Genomic DNA, 16,960 nt, shown 5'->3' with positions numbered 1-16,960 from the left:
AAAATTCACTAACTATTTCTAAAAGTCTTAACATTCTCTACTACTACCTCTTCTCTATCTACAGAATGGGACTACTGGGTACTCACCACACTTGGATTCAACACTTCTCATGCAAACTGCTCCAGAGGTAAATATTTTACTATTATTATCCCCTTTCCCACATGCTGGATTTCCATTTAAAACAAAGCATGTTTTATTAGTCTGTGCTCTGCATTACTGCAGGAAAACCTGATATTGACACACACAGCCCCAAGTGGGAATCCGACAAGGACAAATATATTCTCCTTTCATTAAGGTCTTCCCACCTTCAAACTCTGGAACTGAACAAATGCCAAACAGCATCAACAATCTGACCCCAACTTCCAAATTCAAGATATATGAATAGGTTTAAGAGAAGGGGAAAATCAATTTAAAGGAAGGCTGGGCAAAGTTAAATCTGCTATTTAAAAACAAAAAACACTGAACACAAGTGTTCCAAACACTCTGCCTGGTTTTATTTCCATTTGGCAGAATTACCACAAAGTCCTTTGATAAGCAGTGCCCAAGAAATCTCAACTGGTTATCACTCTCTGAAACTGATTTCTGATCATCACAAAACCAAAACCAAAAGGTTTCACTCTTTGTACACCCTTCAAAGGAGCTGAACTCTAGGTTGCAGGTGAGATTTTCAGAAACAATTATTCTACTCCCGCTGAAGTCAAACACCATATAGTGCCCTATGAGTTCAGGTCACTTACCATCAGTTGACTTCTGCAGTCCCAACATGGAGCTTATACCCACAGCAAGGGGTGAGTTTCAAGGTGCTACGCATGAGCTAGGTATTCTAACCGTTGGGTCATGGCACCTACCTGGGCTTATAGAGGCAACAAGAGAGTCGTTTAGTTTGCACTTTGTGTCCATTGATGAAGATCCTCATTCTTGGATCAATATACAGCACAGCAGCATAAGCACGGAAGGAGCGACGCTCTGGCTTCCTGAAAGAGAATGGAGTTTGCAGAACTGGATGACGAATTCCAAACAAAAGCAAAGCACCCTGGCTCCACTTAAAGGAGACACCTTATCCACTTATCCAGACCTATGCAACAGCCCATGGTCTAGGGCAACCTAGATCCTGACACCAACTTAACCTTCTAACAATGCACAGTCCCCTCAGTCAAGGAAATTCTGTCTTCCTCTCTGTCCTCCATCCTGAGCTCCTCTTCAGTAAGAGAATTCTCTTCCCTAAGTATTACTACATATTCCTTTCATACTGAAAAATATCCTTTTGTCTCCATCCCAAATCAGTCATATTATGCATTCACCATACATTCCCCAGGCATTTTCCCATACTCTGTTTTCACAAACTTAAATACTACCATATCCCTTAACACAAGGATAGGCAACCCCCAGCAGGCACACCAGAGTGTGGCACATGGAGGCATTTTGCTTGGCACTTGCACCTCAAGGAAGGGGCTGGGGCTGTGCTGGTGCAAGAATCAGGCCCCTTGTGGCTCCCAAATGCTCTGCCCTGACACACTAACATCTTACAGATTGAAGTTGTGGGTGTTTTTAGCACTCTGCCCAAAAACATTGCTAAGCCCTGCCTGCATTAGCATCTCCCACTTCTAAGCAGTTTATATTGAATACAGGACCAATTACAGCAGATGAATTCCAGGTGGCTACAAAAAGTCCTTGAAAAGCTCAGGGTTAGGCCTCTAAGCCAGACAGGCAATCTAAGGAGGATGCACATTAAGCCTATTTAACTGAAAGCTAAGATATGCTGGAGGGTTTTAGTTTGTACCTTAGTTCCAGTTTATTTTTTTGTTTAAAAAAAAACAGTTTGTAGGGTGAACAAAGTATCCCAACTGGTTCATGGCTACATTCCACCATGAGGTACACCACAAATGTGTCCCAGGTCCCCCTTCACTGGATAAGGGCCAATCTTTCCCCATCTCCCTTTTAAATAGAGAGGCTTTCTTATATGGACCAGAAAGCTCCAACATTCACCTTCAGAAATTGCCCACTCTACTTTCATGAACGCTCACCATTTGAATCAATTATTTCCTCCCTCTTACCTAGGCTACTGACCCAAATAGCCCATGTGTAGGAATCTACCTAAATCACACCAGAAATATGCTATGCAGTGGGTCCTTTAATCTTGTTGTTTTTGCCATGCACCCCCTCTGCCACTGATCCATGAAGTGGCCCCAATAGCCCAGCCACTTTCTCCTGACTGGCCAGGAGGCAAAAAACTCAGTTTTAAAGATGCCATGGTTTTTGCTTTCCACCACTGACTGGCTGAGGAGCCCTGGTGGCTCCACTGTTTGGGAGTCAAAAAACCATGACATAGTTAAAAACTCAGTTTTTGCCTCCTGGCCAATCAGAAGTCAGCAGCAAGGCCACAAGGGTCCCTCAGCCAATCAGCAATATGAGGAAGAAAGAGAGGGGCAGGGCAGCAAAAAAAGCAAGATTAAAGAAGCCGCCACACAGCACACTTTTGACATGATTTAAGTAGATCCCTACCCAAATGTGATCACAAAGAGGACCTAATGAAACTCAATCACACTCGAAGCTAGTTTGGAAGAGGGGATACACAAAGGTAAAAAGTAGCAGCATGTGTTAATGCTAGTAATCCCTTCAAAGAATTACAAACTAACTCTCTGGGTCCATCTACATGTGTCCTTTACTGCAGAGTAGACTAATTACCTCCATAGAAAAGTGTGACCATCTATGTGCGTGCTAGTATTAGGGTGCAGTAAATTAACTAACCCTGCTGTAAAATAGTACTGCCAGAGACAGTACTACCTTACAGTGGTCCCTTACTGCACAGAAAGCACAGTGAAGACGGTGATCACGATTGCAGCAGTTTGAGCCAAGGTGAAGCATCCACAAGCAAACAGCAGGCTCAGGGGGTCAGCCATACGGCTCCGCACTTGGGCACTCTCATGCCCTAAACCAGTCCCTCCACCACCTGATGCTACCACCCAGAGACCAGGGCTGACCCCCCAGGGCTGCTCCACCCTGGCTCAAACTTCTGTGGGTCCAGGACACATGTGAAGACGTTACACCTGGAAGCAGGTGACTCCGGTGCAAACTGAGCCAGAGTTTATCAAGGTGCAGTAATTGCATGTGGAGATGTGCTCTCTGTAGCACAGAACTCCCTTCTTTTCCCTAGCTGTCCTAATAACATATGTATGCCAAGTTTGCTGACAAGCCAAAGCCATTCTTTGAAGCAACTCTATGGACATACATACATATAAAGCAAACTATCCTACTTATCCCACTCAAAGCACAAAAATTACTTCTATGAGCTGTGAAGTGCACCAATTTCAGAGAGTAAAAGAACTAAGGAATTTCTGAAATCCCATCTGAATGAATCCTAAAATAGGACTGGCAATGTTTTCTGGCAGCAGGGTGGAATGACCCAGGCTCAGGTCTGAGGCAAGTCAGTGCTAGGACCTGGCTGCTACTTCTCCCTGCTGCCTAAATACAGTGTGGTATAGGCAAAGCTCCCCACTGCCCAGTCATGGCACAACCAAAGCCCTCTACTACTGAAGTCCCCGGGCTCTGCAGGCCATAGGTTGCCAACCCCTGCACTAGAATACAAAAACCCTATTAGCTCACCTGTCTTAACAGGGAACATTGACTTGTAAATCCTTTCTACATGATTCATACAAATAACTCAGGCACCTGTGGTGTCTGTTACACTTACGTTCCTTCTGGGGATGTTTCTGCCATCTGAATATCTCTGGAATCGGAAGTCACATCCAACTCTGGCTCCCCATTATCCATTAGTTTGAGATTAAAAATTATCACCAGGGTCCCTGAGCAAGGGACAAAACTCAAACAGGTTAGTCCTATCTCCTGCTGTCCCAATTCCCTCTCCTGTTTCATCTTTAATTCCCTTGCCCCATGCCCAAAACAAGCTCAAACTTACCCTTTTCCCCTGGAATCTTATTAAATTGCTCCATCACCTCTTGCTCCGACTTGAAGGGGGAATACTTGTAAATAAGCTCTGTCTCAATTGCAAATTTTTCCATGTTGTCTGTTATAGGCTCCCGGGTACGTGTGTTCCAGGTGGGCAAAGGAACAATTACCTGTGGTTAGGATTAGACTCAGAAGATATTCCAAACATTTCACTGATTACTAGGTGTGGGACCATAGGTGGAGGGAGAAAAAAAAAAACTGAGGGGGAGAGGGAGCTGAGCGCGCATGACACCCCTTCACCAGCAGGTAAGTCGTTGGGGAAAGGGGCAAGGGAAGATCGAGGCCCCAGCAGTGAGAGAGGGAGCAGGGCAGGCAGGAGCAGGGGCTGGGGTGAGTGAGGCCCTGGATGGGCTAGGTGGTGGGACAACCAGAGGCCTGGGGGCCACATGCCTCCTCTGGTCCACGTGCAGAGTGGAGGCGACTGCCGCTGTGTGCTGCGCTTTGAGCCCTGGTGCCCTGAGAGCCGCACGACGCCAGATGCGTCTCACTGCCAGGAGGGAAGGGGGCATGGCGCTGCTGCAACAGGGAGCAAAGCCCAGTGTGCAGTGGCAGCTGCCTCTACCTCGCCCACAGATCAGGGCTGGGGACCACATGTCCCCTGGGCTCAGCTTGTCCCATCACCTGGCCTGGCTGGGGCCCCATTCACCCCAGCACCTGCTCCTGTCTGTGCCTCGCTCCCTTCCTCACTGCTGGGGCCTTGATCTGCCCTCCCCTCATGGCAGTGAGGGAGAGAGCTGGGCTAGGGCTTGGGCCCTGTACAGCCAGGGCGGGGTCTGCGACAGAGTTGCAAGCGGCTCATCTGGAGGGCACCTGGCATGGGCAGGGGGTGGCGGCTCCTGCTGCTGCACGCAACCTGGGAGGGCATGAGCAGGTATGCACCCCGTATCTGTGCAGCGACAGCCCACCCTCACCCCACATGGGCTGGGGGGCTGCAATGGGATTGGGCTGCGCTGTACTCAAAGCAGCAGTAGCGGCACTGGGAGGGAGATTGTGGGGGGCTACAGTGAATTTTGGGGTGGGTGCAACCACCCCTCCCCCTAGCCCTGCTTCCAGTGCTGCTGCTGCCCACCCCAAGCACAGCTCAGCACAGCCCTCCACCAGGAAGAGTCTGGCACCACCAAGGCGCCAGCCCACAGAAGCAGCCCGCCCTGCCCTGTGCTCAGATCATGGGGCAAACACCCCCACCACCCCATGCCCTCCTGGGTTGCTTGCACATAGCAGCAGGAGCTGCAACCCCCCAAAACAAGCTGTTCATTGCTCTGTCCCGTGCCCCACCCTAAATGTGCAGTGCTTGCCCCTGTCCCAGCCTCACTCTCTCCCTCACCGCTACATGCATGCCCCGCCCCTCCCCTGCTGCAGCCACCCAGAGCCCACAGCCAGGCTGCGTTGTGGCTCTACCTGCTGCTCTGCATTTGTGGAGGGCTAAGCCCCATTAGCCCTGGCCTTCAGCCACCTGTTTGGAAGAAGTTACCCCTTTCTCACAGTTTATATATAGCAATGATCTCTTTCATACACAAAGAGATGAGAACTGAGTATAAGATATATAGCTCTCAGAAGGATTGGAAGCTATCTTTCTATAGTATCTAGAATCTTCTCAAACTAACGCATTTTAAACATTTCTGTGGGAAACAATCAGAACATCCACTTCCTTCAATGAAGTGCTGCCAGGAAACAAGTACGTTTCCTGAAGTACTGTTAGCCAGCTCCCTCAGCTCCTGTAAGACAGGATAGCTAAGTCACTATATGCTGGATTGATTATCCTAGAGACTCAAGTTTTGCAGTTACCTGGACAGGAATAATACAGGCAGTAGTGAAACAAGCTCCTTATTCCCTTTACCTCCAATATCAGTACTCTACTCTCAGTTACGGAACAAAGCAAGTCACCTCTAAGGGGTCTGGAGGAAATCTAGAAGTTTAGTCTGCACAGTTCATTCAGTCTCCAGCACCTGAAACTGCCAGTAACTGGGCTAATTAGCATGATTAGCTATTATGATTTTATATGCACAGGGAACTGGAAAGAGATCCGCCAACTTATTTCAAATGACTTTAACTTTCACACAATCTCCATTCTGAGGCAAATGGAAGCCAGGTGTCTAGAAGTAAAAGCTTCCATGCTTCATTAGAAATATATTTATGTAGATTAAATTTGTTTATGTAGGGACAAGACAGGATAGGCACAACAAAAAAGTCACCAGAGGAATCTCAACCCGAATCTCAGACAGATTCTATTCCCCTGAGAAGCTCAGGAGACACAGCAAACAGGAGTGATACTCAAATTACAGAATGCTATAATTTTATTTCAGAATGACAAAGTATATGCAAACCTCATCAATGCCTTCTTCCTCATGAAACGTGCGTGAGAGGAAGAGACAAGTCATAGTGCCATCTTTCTTTGTGAACAAGATAAAATCTTTCCCAATCCGCATAGAACCCCTGGAAGCAGATTTTAGTGTGTATATTATATTTCAGTGGTGTTGAAAGTAAAAACAACAGAGCATTTTCTACTATAAATCTTAGGTTATTCATTTCTCCCCCCAACATACTTTTTTAAAAATCCCAAAATGCCAATATATATGAAACAAAAACAAAACATTGCAAAATGTTCTAAGAAACAGATTTAGTTATGCTACACAATCAAACATCTACTATCACTTCTATCATAATAACCTGACTCACTGCACAAAGAGGACATTCAGAACAGAATATTACCATAAGAGCTGTATATACTGTTGTGGCTCTTTGGTGAACACTAAGGTGACTCCAGTAGTCCTAGATTATAGGTTGTATAAAATGGTTTGGATAGGGATGATCCCACCTCTGGCAGGGGGTTGGACCAATGACCTCTGAAGGTCCCTGCCAGCCCTACTTCTCTATGATTCTCTGACCCTGTGGCTCCTGAGCCAGTCAGGACTGAGTTTCAGTCATCTAAACTGGGCTCATTATTTCTAGAGGTGCATCAATAGAAATTTTTTTGGCCAATACCAACGGACGATTTTTAACAAGCCATATTAGCCGATATCAATCCGATTGCCGATATGCAGCCAGGCAGCTTGGAGAGCAGCGTCGAGCTGGTAAGTCTGCTGTGGGGGAAGGGGTGAGAGAAGGGGTGGGGTGGGGTGGGGGGTAGATCAAGGCCCCCGTGATGAGGCAGGGAGCGGGACTGAGGCAGGGGCAGATGCTGCATGGCCATGGCAGGGCACAGGACAGAGCCGTAAGCAGCTCAGCAAGGGAGCATGGGGGCAGAGGGGGCAGCTACCATTGCTGCATGCACCCCAGGAGGACATGGGGAGGCATGTGCCCCCAGATCAGTACATGGGGTGAGGGCAGGCTGCCACTGCGAGTAGGGCAGGCCTACCTGGTACGGGGGGCTGCACTTAGGGTGCACAGCAGCAGTGCTGGAAAGGAGGCTATGGGTAGAGAGGAGCTGCAGCCACCACAAAATTTGCCGTAGCCTCCCTCCCAGCACAGCCACCACCCACATCAAGCGCAGCCTGACCCAACCTCCTGCTGGGAAGATCTCAGCGCTGCCCTAAGTCCCAGCCCACAGCAGCAGCCTGCCCTCACCCCGCATGCTGATCTGGGGGCACACAATCCCCCCATGTCCTCCTGGGGTGCATGCAGTGGCAGTTGTCTCATCCCCATCCCACTCCACTCCACCCCCAACCCCACCCCAGCAGTGCAGCCCCAGCCCCACTCCCTCCCTCACCACAGGGGCCTCACTCTGCCCCCTCGCCCCATGCCGCTTCCCTCACAACAGATTTACCAGCCGGACCCAGGTACTCTCTATGCTGCCAAACTGCACTTTTGGCCCTGTGTGCTACGCTGTGGCTGCACACATGCATGGGACATTTATCAGCAACTTTATCGGCCTCATCAGCCAAAAAAAGCCAATTGCCAATACTGTCAATTTTCCTTATATTGGTGCTGATCCAATATGGCAGGAACTGTCAACCGGGGGTAAGCATACCCCTGGGGGTACTTGGGAAGGCCCCAAGGGGTACACGATGGCGGCACAGAAGGGCGGGTACTTGGGAGGTGCCAGCATGGGGGGCAGGGCTGCTGCTCCCATCCATCACTCCATGTTACCGCCACGTGCCACTGTCTGCATCTAAGTACCCCTGCTTCTCCGCAGCCACAGAAGCTTGCATGCGGCAGCCGCCCCTGTCCCCATCTGTACACTCAGTGCCACTGCCATGCACCAGAAGGGTGCTGACAGCCAGCCACATGCGAAGCTGGCAGTGCAGAGAAGCGGGGATGCTTGGGCTCAGGGAAATGGCAAATGGCACCCAGTGGTGACACAGAGTGATAGATGGCAGTGGCGGTCCCACCCCGACTTCCCAGGTAACCCTGCTTCTCCACGCCACCCGCTTCACGTCCATCTGGCCGTTAGCAACCCCTCCCTCCTGCCAGCCAAGCGCAAAGCCAACAGCGCGGAAACGGGTGTACTTGGGTGTGGGAATGCAGTGCCCAGCAGCAACACAAAATGTATAGATGGCAGCGGCGGCTGTGTGCAAGCTCCCTGCGCCACCAGTTTTATGTCCGGCTCTCTGTCAGCACACCTTCGCCCGCCCCCACCCCCGCTGTGTCCAGAAGGGGTACCCTGCTTAAAAAAGGTTGAAAACCCCTGAGATATGGGACCAATGTATCAATGCACCTCTAATTATTTCCTCATTCAATTGTCCAAATTCACCAACAGAGTTCCTCTCTGAAGTCAAAGCAGTGGTTTGGACTAAGCTTTAAAGACATCAGTAATGATTTTAGGTTTCTGGATGACCTAAAAAATTGAGCCATACAGTTAGTTACTTAAAAAAAGCACAAAACTGGCCCCAGGAAAACATACTCCGAACTGAAACAGAACAATGCAAGCAATGAACAAATCAAAACCTCATTTTAATAAAGTTGCCCCAAAGCATCTTATAATAATTCTGAACCTTTAAAGCTCTAGTTCCCTCCCCCATCATTAAAATACTGCAATAAAGATCAAGCTATTGTGGTATCATAGGCCTAGGAAGACTTTGCTGTTGATGATGACTTGAACAGAAAGAGATCATGGTATACTACTATATGTAACATGAAAACTTACCTAGAACTCCCTTACAGATTGGTGGCTTCAAAAAAGGTAAATTTTTAAATATTTTCTTCCGGTAAAAGAAATTCTATAAGGCTCGACATTCTCAAGCCATTCACTCCCCAAACCCTAAGATCTCAAGAAGGCTGGCTTCTGTTATACCTACGATTTCAAGCCGTTCCCATATTGTCCAATTTGAGTAGACTCAGGTGATCGTTTGGCTGATTTTCCAAATTGAATCACGCTGGCAGCTTCACCTGGAAACACAGACAGAGGCTGTGAAAACTACCTACAGAATTCATAAAATGAATATATATTATATGCAAATCTATTTATATTCACATACACGCAACATATGTGCATGTATCTATATAGAGATACACACATGTGCGTGTCTAAAAATTATTTACATATACACATTACATTCTGGGAGAAATTTTATTTACTATGACTAAGCAATGGTGAGAGATCACATGACTACCAAGTCCAAAAATGCACTCCAGAAACTTTTGCCAGTATAATAATACCAGCTAATGATATCATTTCACTTATCATATTTTTATACTGGTAGAAGCTTGAGCACACATACAGTTAAATGAGCCACTAAGCACTTCTGGAATAAACTGTATCCAAACCAGGTAGCTTTCCCAGTTCAGTTCTGAATTCCATAAATACTGTTCTGAATGCCACAAAGTAATCCTCTCTCAATACTGCTTTGGGACCACAGCAATTCTGAATAAGTTCACAAAAGAAAGCACTCACTGCAAGACAACTGGAGTAGTGATTTTGTTGCAAGAAATTTCCATGGTATCAACAAGTTGTAATATACAAAAGCATAGTAATCCAAAGAAACCTATTCATTCTGTCACAGGAACCTTGCCTTTAAAAAGTGAACAATTTAATGCCACAGTACTACTAAAGACAGATGTGTGTGGGAGGGGGCAGGGGGAGGAAATGTGCTTTACCAGAAGCAGCAGCTTCGACCTGGCTCTACAGTATCTGCGTAAATCAGGAGCTTCCACCGGGCTTTTTGGCACTTTTATCTAATAGCTGGTTCAGTCAGCTATTAGATAAAAGCACCAAAAAAGCCCCACTAAAGTGCCTGACCTATACTAACGCAATGCCTCTTCTGGGCATGCGCTGGGTTCAGTGCAGGGACGCACCGAGTTTAAAGTGTCATTTTTAATCCCCATGCCTGCAAGCAGCCAAAGAGTATCAGGTTAATCGGATAACTGTAAACTTTACTGGCCAATATCCAATACCCAAATATTGCACAAATGATGCAATAATTATTAGAACTATGGAAAATTTCAACGGGTGTTTCATTTCAAAGCTGTTTCAAATGCTTCGAAACAGCTTTGAAATGAAACAAGGGCACTTGAAAAGTTTCAAAAGTTTTGAAATGTTTTGAGTTTCGAAGCCAGGCTTGCTTGTAGCTAAACAGAAACGAAGGAGAGGGAGGGGAAAGAGGGGGAAAGGACTGCCCTGATATTGACATGTGTAGCTGGTCAGTGACTGTGATCCTTCCCTGAGATCCCTTCCGAGTCCAGTGCTCTGGAGGAAGGACAGAAAAACAGCATAAAAAGCATTGTTTGAACTGAGCTTTCTCTGTGCCTTGGGGTCAACTTACTGAGCTGTGTCTTCCAGCAGTTCAGCAGCATCAGAAAGGCTATCACTTCCTACTTGCCAGTCTGTTCCTAGCAAGTGGAATCCAATACGTTTTCCTTTCCTAATACACTTTATTATTATAGTAATTCCTTTCAATTTATTCCTCCCCCAAAATCCTCTTTTTGTTTTTGTTAGTTTATTTTGATTCTTTTCCCCCAGAAAATAAATCTGTGCTTTCCCTTACAGCATACGTTCCATTCACTGTACAGGGAAGCACAGCGTATATTGCATATTGTAATACACAATTTATACATAAATACATACATACAATTATCTACAGATATTACAGAAATACGTATTACATTAAAGAAGAACACACAGATTCTCCAGCACACCAAACACACTATGAAGCATGCTGGAAAGGCAGATGGCAAGCCTTCAGGGACAGGGGGAAGAGAGGGTAGAGAGAAAGCTGTAAATGTTGTCCCCCTACAAACTGAGATGCAGCCTCTTTCCTACAACTAGCAGGAAGGAGGCTTCTGGCTCTACTGGCAAGGAGAGGGGAGCAGTGTCACTGCGTGAGTCTGCATCCCCTTCAACAGCACCAGGCATAACCTCCCACACCACCACCATGACAACAAGCAGCTCCAGCATGAGTCTCCTCCACCCCCATTTCACTTCCCAGCCTGAGGCTTCCAGTGCCAGAGGAAGAGCTGGAGCTGGATCTGAGTGTTATAGCAAAGGAAATTCTGGGGAAAGAGGGGGAATCATCTCAGTTTGTGCTCCACACCCCTCAAGTTTCCCTTCCTGCAAGGTCTCCTTCCTCAGAAGACAATTCAGAGGAGGTTGAGGTAGAGGTTGTAGAAGCAAGTGGCTCAGCTGAATGCGCTCCTCCTGTTGCTGTGCCTCTGCCTGCTGAGGAGGTGGAAAAGGTAGCATCCAAACATGCACCCACACCCCAGAAGTGAGAGGGTCGTGTGGTCTGGGATCATTTTGAGCTGGCAGATGATCCCACATATACTATTGGCCTGCACTGCTGAGCCAAAACCAGCTGGGGCAAGGGAATGAAACACATGAGCATCACAGGGATGCTGATGCATTTCCACAGGCACTACCCCCTTGCCCTTGCTCCTCCACAGCCTGGCACCAAAAGAAGTCCTCCTCTTGCTCCAAAGCCCCCGTCCTCGTGAAGCAGATGCAGGCCACTCTGGAACCATGGGGGAAAGTCGTATACACAGGGGGGGACGTTCCCAAGGCGAGGGAGGTCACTCAGAGCATTGGAGAAATACTTGCTCTGGATAGCCAGCCCTTCTCCTTTGTTGAGCGGTCACGGTTCAGGCAGCTCATGGCACTCATGGCTCCATTGTACAAAGTGCCTGCATGCACCACCTTCAGCAGCACGGGGTGCCCTCCCTGTGGGAGGCATGCAAGGAGTATTTGAAGGAGGAGCTGCACAAGGCAGGTTTGCAGGTGGTCTTACACTTCACCTTGGACATCCAGAGCAGCCAGGGTGGAGATCATGCCTACCTCTCCATCACAGGGCACTGGTGCAACCAGTCAGGCTGTCGGAAGGCTCTCCTTCAAGCCGAGGTGATGGATGAATTCCACATAGCAACCAAGATCATGGGGGCCACGAACCGAACGGTGCAGGGGTGGCTTGTTGGGCAGGGTGAGCTCACCCGCAGGTTCATGGTCACTGACAAGGGGGCCAATATGGTCAAGGCGGTCCACGATGACAACTTTGTTGGCATCTGCTATGTGGCACACAAGTTCCACCTCATTGTCAGGGACACCTTGGAGGAGGACAGGGCTGCTGGTGATGGCACCAGCACCACCAGCAAGCTCATTTACAAATGAGCTTAGGTGGTGGGCTACTTCCACTGGTGCAAAGGAGGCAAAATGCTGCAGGACAAATAGGCAGAGCTGAACATCCTGCAGCACAAAATCATGCAGGATGTGGACTTGGTGGAACTGATGCTTGAGATGCTGGTGGAGCAACAAAAGGCCATCCATGAGATGGCTTTGCTTGGGGAGATTGGGATCAGCAGCCCCCTTAACAGAGCTGAGTGGGATACCACATCCCAGATCTTGGTGGTCCTCAAGCCCTTCCTCAGGTCTACCAAGACCCCCAGAGCTGGCGATGCCCTCGTTAGCCAGGTGATCCCCATAGCGAGGGAACTTCAGAGCCAAATGGAGAGCTTCCAGGGGATTGATGTTCCTGGCTGGGGCAAGCCATTGTCACCACAGATGCAGGCACTGGTGAAATGGCTGAAGGAAGGCATCAGGAAATAGCTTGATCCCTCGTGGTCCGGTACAGTCCACATGCTGGTCGCCACGTGACTCAATGGTGAAGGGGAACATATGTGGCAGTAAAAACCTGGATCACTGGACAGAGGTGCTGGTGAATAGAGTCAGGAAGGCAGAAGGGCAAGGAGTTCAAGTTCGCTGATGACACCAAGCTGTGGGGTAAAGTGAATACACCGGCAGGCAGGGACCGTATCCAGGCAGACCTGGATAGGTTAGAGAAGTGGGCAGATCCGAACAGGATGCGTTTCAACAAGGACAAGTGTTGGGAACCAGCATTATGGTTATAGGTTAGGGGCTGACCCTCTCAGCAGCAGAGACAGAGAGGGATCTTGGAGTCAGGATTGACTCCAGGATGAATATGAGTCACCAATGTGATGAAGCAATAGGCAGAGCCAACCACACTGTCATATATCAACAGGGGCATCACTAACAGGTCCAGAGAGGTCTTGCTCCCCCTCTATGCGGTGCTGGTCAGGCCGCAGCTGGAGTACTGTGTCCAGTTCTGGGTGCTGCACTTCAAGAGGGATGTGGAGAACCTGGAGAGGGTCCAAAGGAGGGCCACTCGTATGGTTGAGGGCCTCTGTGGCCAGCCCTATGAGGAGAGGCTGAGGGACCTGAATCTCTTCAGTCTCTGCAAAAGGAAACTGAGGGGGGATCTCGTGGCTGCCTACAACTTTATCAGGGGCCAGCAGCAGGGACTCAGGGAAAGCCTGTTCACCAGGGCCCCCCTTGGAGTCACCAGAAACAATGGCCACAAGCTGAGGGAGGATAGGTTTAAGTTAGATATTAGGAAGAACTACTTCACTGTAAGGGTGGCCAGAGCCTGGAATAGGCTTCCCAGACAGGTGGTGCTCTCACCTTCCCTGGAGATCCTCAAGAGGAGACTGGATAGGCACCTGGCTGGGGTCTTATTACCCCTCCCACCCCCAGTGCTCCTTCCTGCCCATGGCAGGGGTCGGACTAGATGATCTGTCTAGGTCCCTTCCGACTCATTGAGTCTATGATTCTCACTGTCTACACTTCCTCTTCCTTTTTTTTTCCCCCTTTGGGTTTCACAATTATTTAGTGGACTGCTCTCAGAGCTAGAGGGGGCACTCACTGTATCAACAGCCAGCAGGGGAAGAACTTGTCCCTGCTGAGCTCCTGTGTCAGGACAAACTTGGAGGTATGGGCTGGGGCTGTGGGGAAGAAGGAGACCCCAGGCCCATGACCACTAGAACTTCACTCTGTCATTGTCAGGAAAGCTTGGTGGGACTGCTGGTGGCGCAGTAACCCCCCTAACTGCCAGGACTGAGGATCCCTTGGTGAAAGGTGGGTAGGAAGCGCCTTATAACCCCCAGGCACCACATGCACACAGTCCTGGCTGGGGAAAGCCCAGACCCATCATGTCTTTGACAGGCCTGAGGCTTGCTGGTTGTAGTGGAGTTGTGAGGCTCCAGGTGAACTCAGCTTAGTTGCCTGGGCTGCCAGCTTTTGGGTTAAAAACCCATTGGCAGGCTGAGGAAGCACCTACAGTTCATGTGGGCGCACTGTTCCTGGATGGAAGGAATAGTAAAGAAGCCAGAGGCTGGCATGCAACGCAGGCAAGAAAGCCAGTCAGTGAAAATGGAAATAGAGGTGTCAGGGGTGAGAGACAGGCTGGTGTGGGGGGGAGGAAGCAGGTGAAAGTGGAGAGGTACTGGGGGAGTCAGATGTCCAGCAGGGTGTAGTGCAGGGGTAGGCAACATTTTTTGGCCGGCGTGCTGAAAAACACCACAATGCCTACCTCGGAAGGTGCTGGAGTGCTAGCATGGCAGAAAAACAAAATGAGGGCAAGGGGTACATGGCACGATGCCCTGCTTGTGCCCCTTGCCCCCCACCCAAAGCCCCTGGCCCCCAGCCCTACTGCCCCTTTCCCCCCACCCAAAGCCTCTGGCCACCAGCCCTGCTGCCTCTTGCCCCCCCCAGCCTGAGCTCTGTGGCTGCCAGCAGCTATCCTGGTTCAGGGTAGCTGCTGGAGCCTGGGCTGTTCCAAGCAGGGCTTAGAGCACCCCAGCTGCCTGCTGGGAGCAGCCCGGCATCCCGGCTGGCAGCAGCTCCCCAGAGCCAGGGCCGGCTACAGTTGGGAGGCTCCAAACAGCTGTGCCAGGCTCCGGCATCAACTCTGCACTGCCACAAGCAGGCACGCCTCAGAGTGGGTGGTGGGGGTGGGGCCTGAGGCAGTCCAGCCCTGGTCTCTCCCCTGCTCCTGGCACGGAGGTGATGAGCCCAGCGCAGCTGTTCGGAGCCAGCCCAGGCTCTGGGCAGCTGAAGCAGGCTGGCTACAAATAGCTGTGCCAGGCTCATCACCTCCATGCCGGGAGCTGGGGAGAGACTAGGGCTGCACTGCCTCAGGCCCCGCCTCCACTGCCCACTCCTGTGTAGAGCTGATGCCAGAGCCTGGCACAGCTGTTTGGAGCTTCCTGGCTACACGCCCTGGCTCTGGGGAGCTGCTGCCAGCCGGGATACTGGGCTGTTCCCAGCAGGCAGCTGGGATGCTACAAGCCCTGCTTGGAGTAGCCCAGGCTCCACTGCTGGCAGCAGCTACCCAGAGCTGGGGCTGGCCGCCACGTGCCAAGCAAAATGGCCTCACGTGCCACACTTGGCACGCATGCTGGGGTTGCCAACCCCTGGCGTAGTGTCTCAGAATTCTAATATCTATATTGAGTCCATGAGTTTCTCTACCCAGGAGGTTGATGAAGTGAAGTTCATAGGCTTGTCTGTGAAAAGTGGTTTGTAAATTCCCTTTGAGGATCGGGCCTAAGAGACTGGAGACCTGTAGTTGGGTCTTCGATAGATTTTCAGTGTGCGCTCATTCTGGTGCACAGCTGTTGCTTGGTATATTTTTCATGAGGGCATTTGGTGTCCTGATGGAGATATGTAATAAGATATCTCCATACTGGAGATATTGTTGGCAGGTTTTGCACGTCTTGTCATGGCATGGCCTGGATCCATTCGTTGTGTTTTGGGCTGTAGGAAGTTGGCTTCTGGTGATGAGGATAGTAAGGTTCAGTGTTTGTTTGAATTTACTTTCAGAGACAAGCCTATGAAATGCACTTCAACCTCCTAGGTACAGAAACTCATGAATTCAATATAGACATTGGAATTATGACACACTACAAACTGCCGGACATCTGACTCCCCAGGTACCTCTCCACTTTTACCTGCTACACCCCCCATGACTCTCCCAGCCTGTCCCTCACTCCCTCACGCCTGCATTTTCATTTTTACTGACTGGCTTTCTTGCATGCATGCCAGCCTCTGGCTTCTTTATTATTCCTTCCATTAAGGAAGAGCACACACACCAACTGCAGGTGCTTCCTCAGCCTGACAAAGGATTTTCAACCCAAAAGCTTGCTAAGATGCATTTCTCCAACTATTCAGTTGGTTTACTAAAATATATCAGATTGACTCAAAGAATTTTGTCTGCCATGTCCTTAGACCAACACGGCTACAACCAACACCCATAGCACCTGCCCCTGGTCAGCTGACCAGGAGGCGGCAGGGCCCTGGGCACATCTAAGCCCCAGAGCTGGGGCTGGCAGGGAGATGCTAGCGATACTGTGCTGTTTACCTGTTGTTATTTAAAGTGGTGGACTGAACTGAGGCTGTAGGGGAGGAGGAGACATAATTGGGGCACAGTAGTGTGTCGTGTAGAGGTCCCAGCACCAGTGAGGGCACAGTGACAGGGGCACAGAGAGCCCAGCAACAACAGAATGTAGAGCAAGACCAAGACCTCATTAAAGGGGCAATATCAATATACTATCTGCAAGGCATGGGGCATGATAAGGGATGGTTGGAGCCACACATCTAGCCGTAAAAGGCTTAGGGTGTCCCCTTGAAGCACCTACTTAAAGCAGGTCCCAGCAAGGGGTCCAAGAACCTACAGGGTTTAGCGGGGTCCATTAGGACCGCGACTGACCTGAAGCTCAAGGGCACCTCCCTATTATCTTTTCCAACAATACATGGTGACAGGTAAGAAAAGAAGACACC

General features: G+C 49.5%; 1 protein-coding gene across 4 annotated transcripts in view; it reads right to left on the bottom strand.

Moving 5' to 3' along the window:
• Nucleotides 1–16,960, bottom strand: part of MORC2 (MORC family CW-type zinc finger 2) — a 111,179-nt gene that overhangs the window by 57,311 nt on the left and 36,908 nt on the right. For all 4 annotated transcript variants that reach the window (XM_090064013.1, XM_090064014.1, XM_090064015.1 and 1 more), the window contains 5 exons: nt 9,201–9,291; nt 6,291–6,399; nt 3,917–4,076; nt 3,692–3,803; nt 849–974 (listed from right to left, as the gene is read on the bottom strand). In XM_090064013.1, the coding sequence (XP_089920139.1) occupies nt 849–974; nt 3,692–3,803; nt 3,917–4,076; nt 6,291–6,399; nt 9,201–9,291 (598 nt within the window). The remainder of the gene's footprint in view (nt 1–848; nt 975–3,691; nt 3,804–3,916; nt 4,077–6,290; nt 6,400–9,200; nt 9,292–16,960) is intronic.

This window comes from Crocodylus siamensis, chromosome 9, assembly GCF_052110815.1.
Source record: "Crocodylus siamensis isolate JL-2025a chromosome 9, ASM5211081v1, whole genome shotgun sequence".
Classification (NCBI taxonomy): domain Eukaryota; kingdom Metazoa; phylum Chordata; order Crocodylia; family Crocodylidae; genus Crocodylus; species Crocodylus siamensis.
The sequence above is the reverse complement of the archived record's forward strand: the minus strand, read 5'-3'. Positions and strand labels throughout refer to the sequence as shown.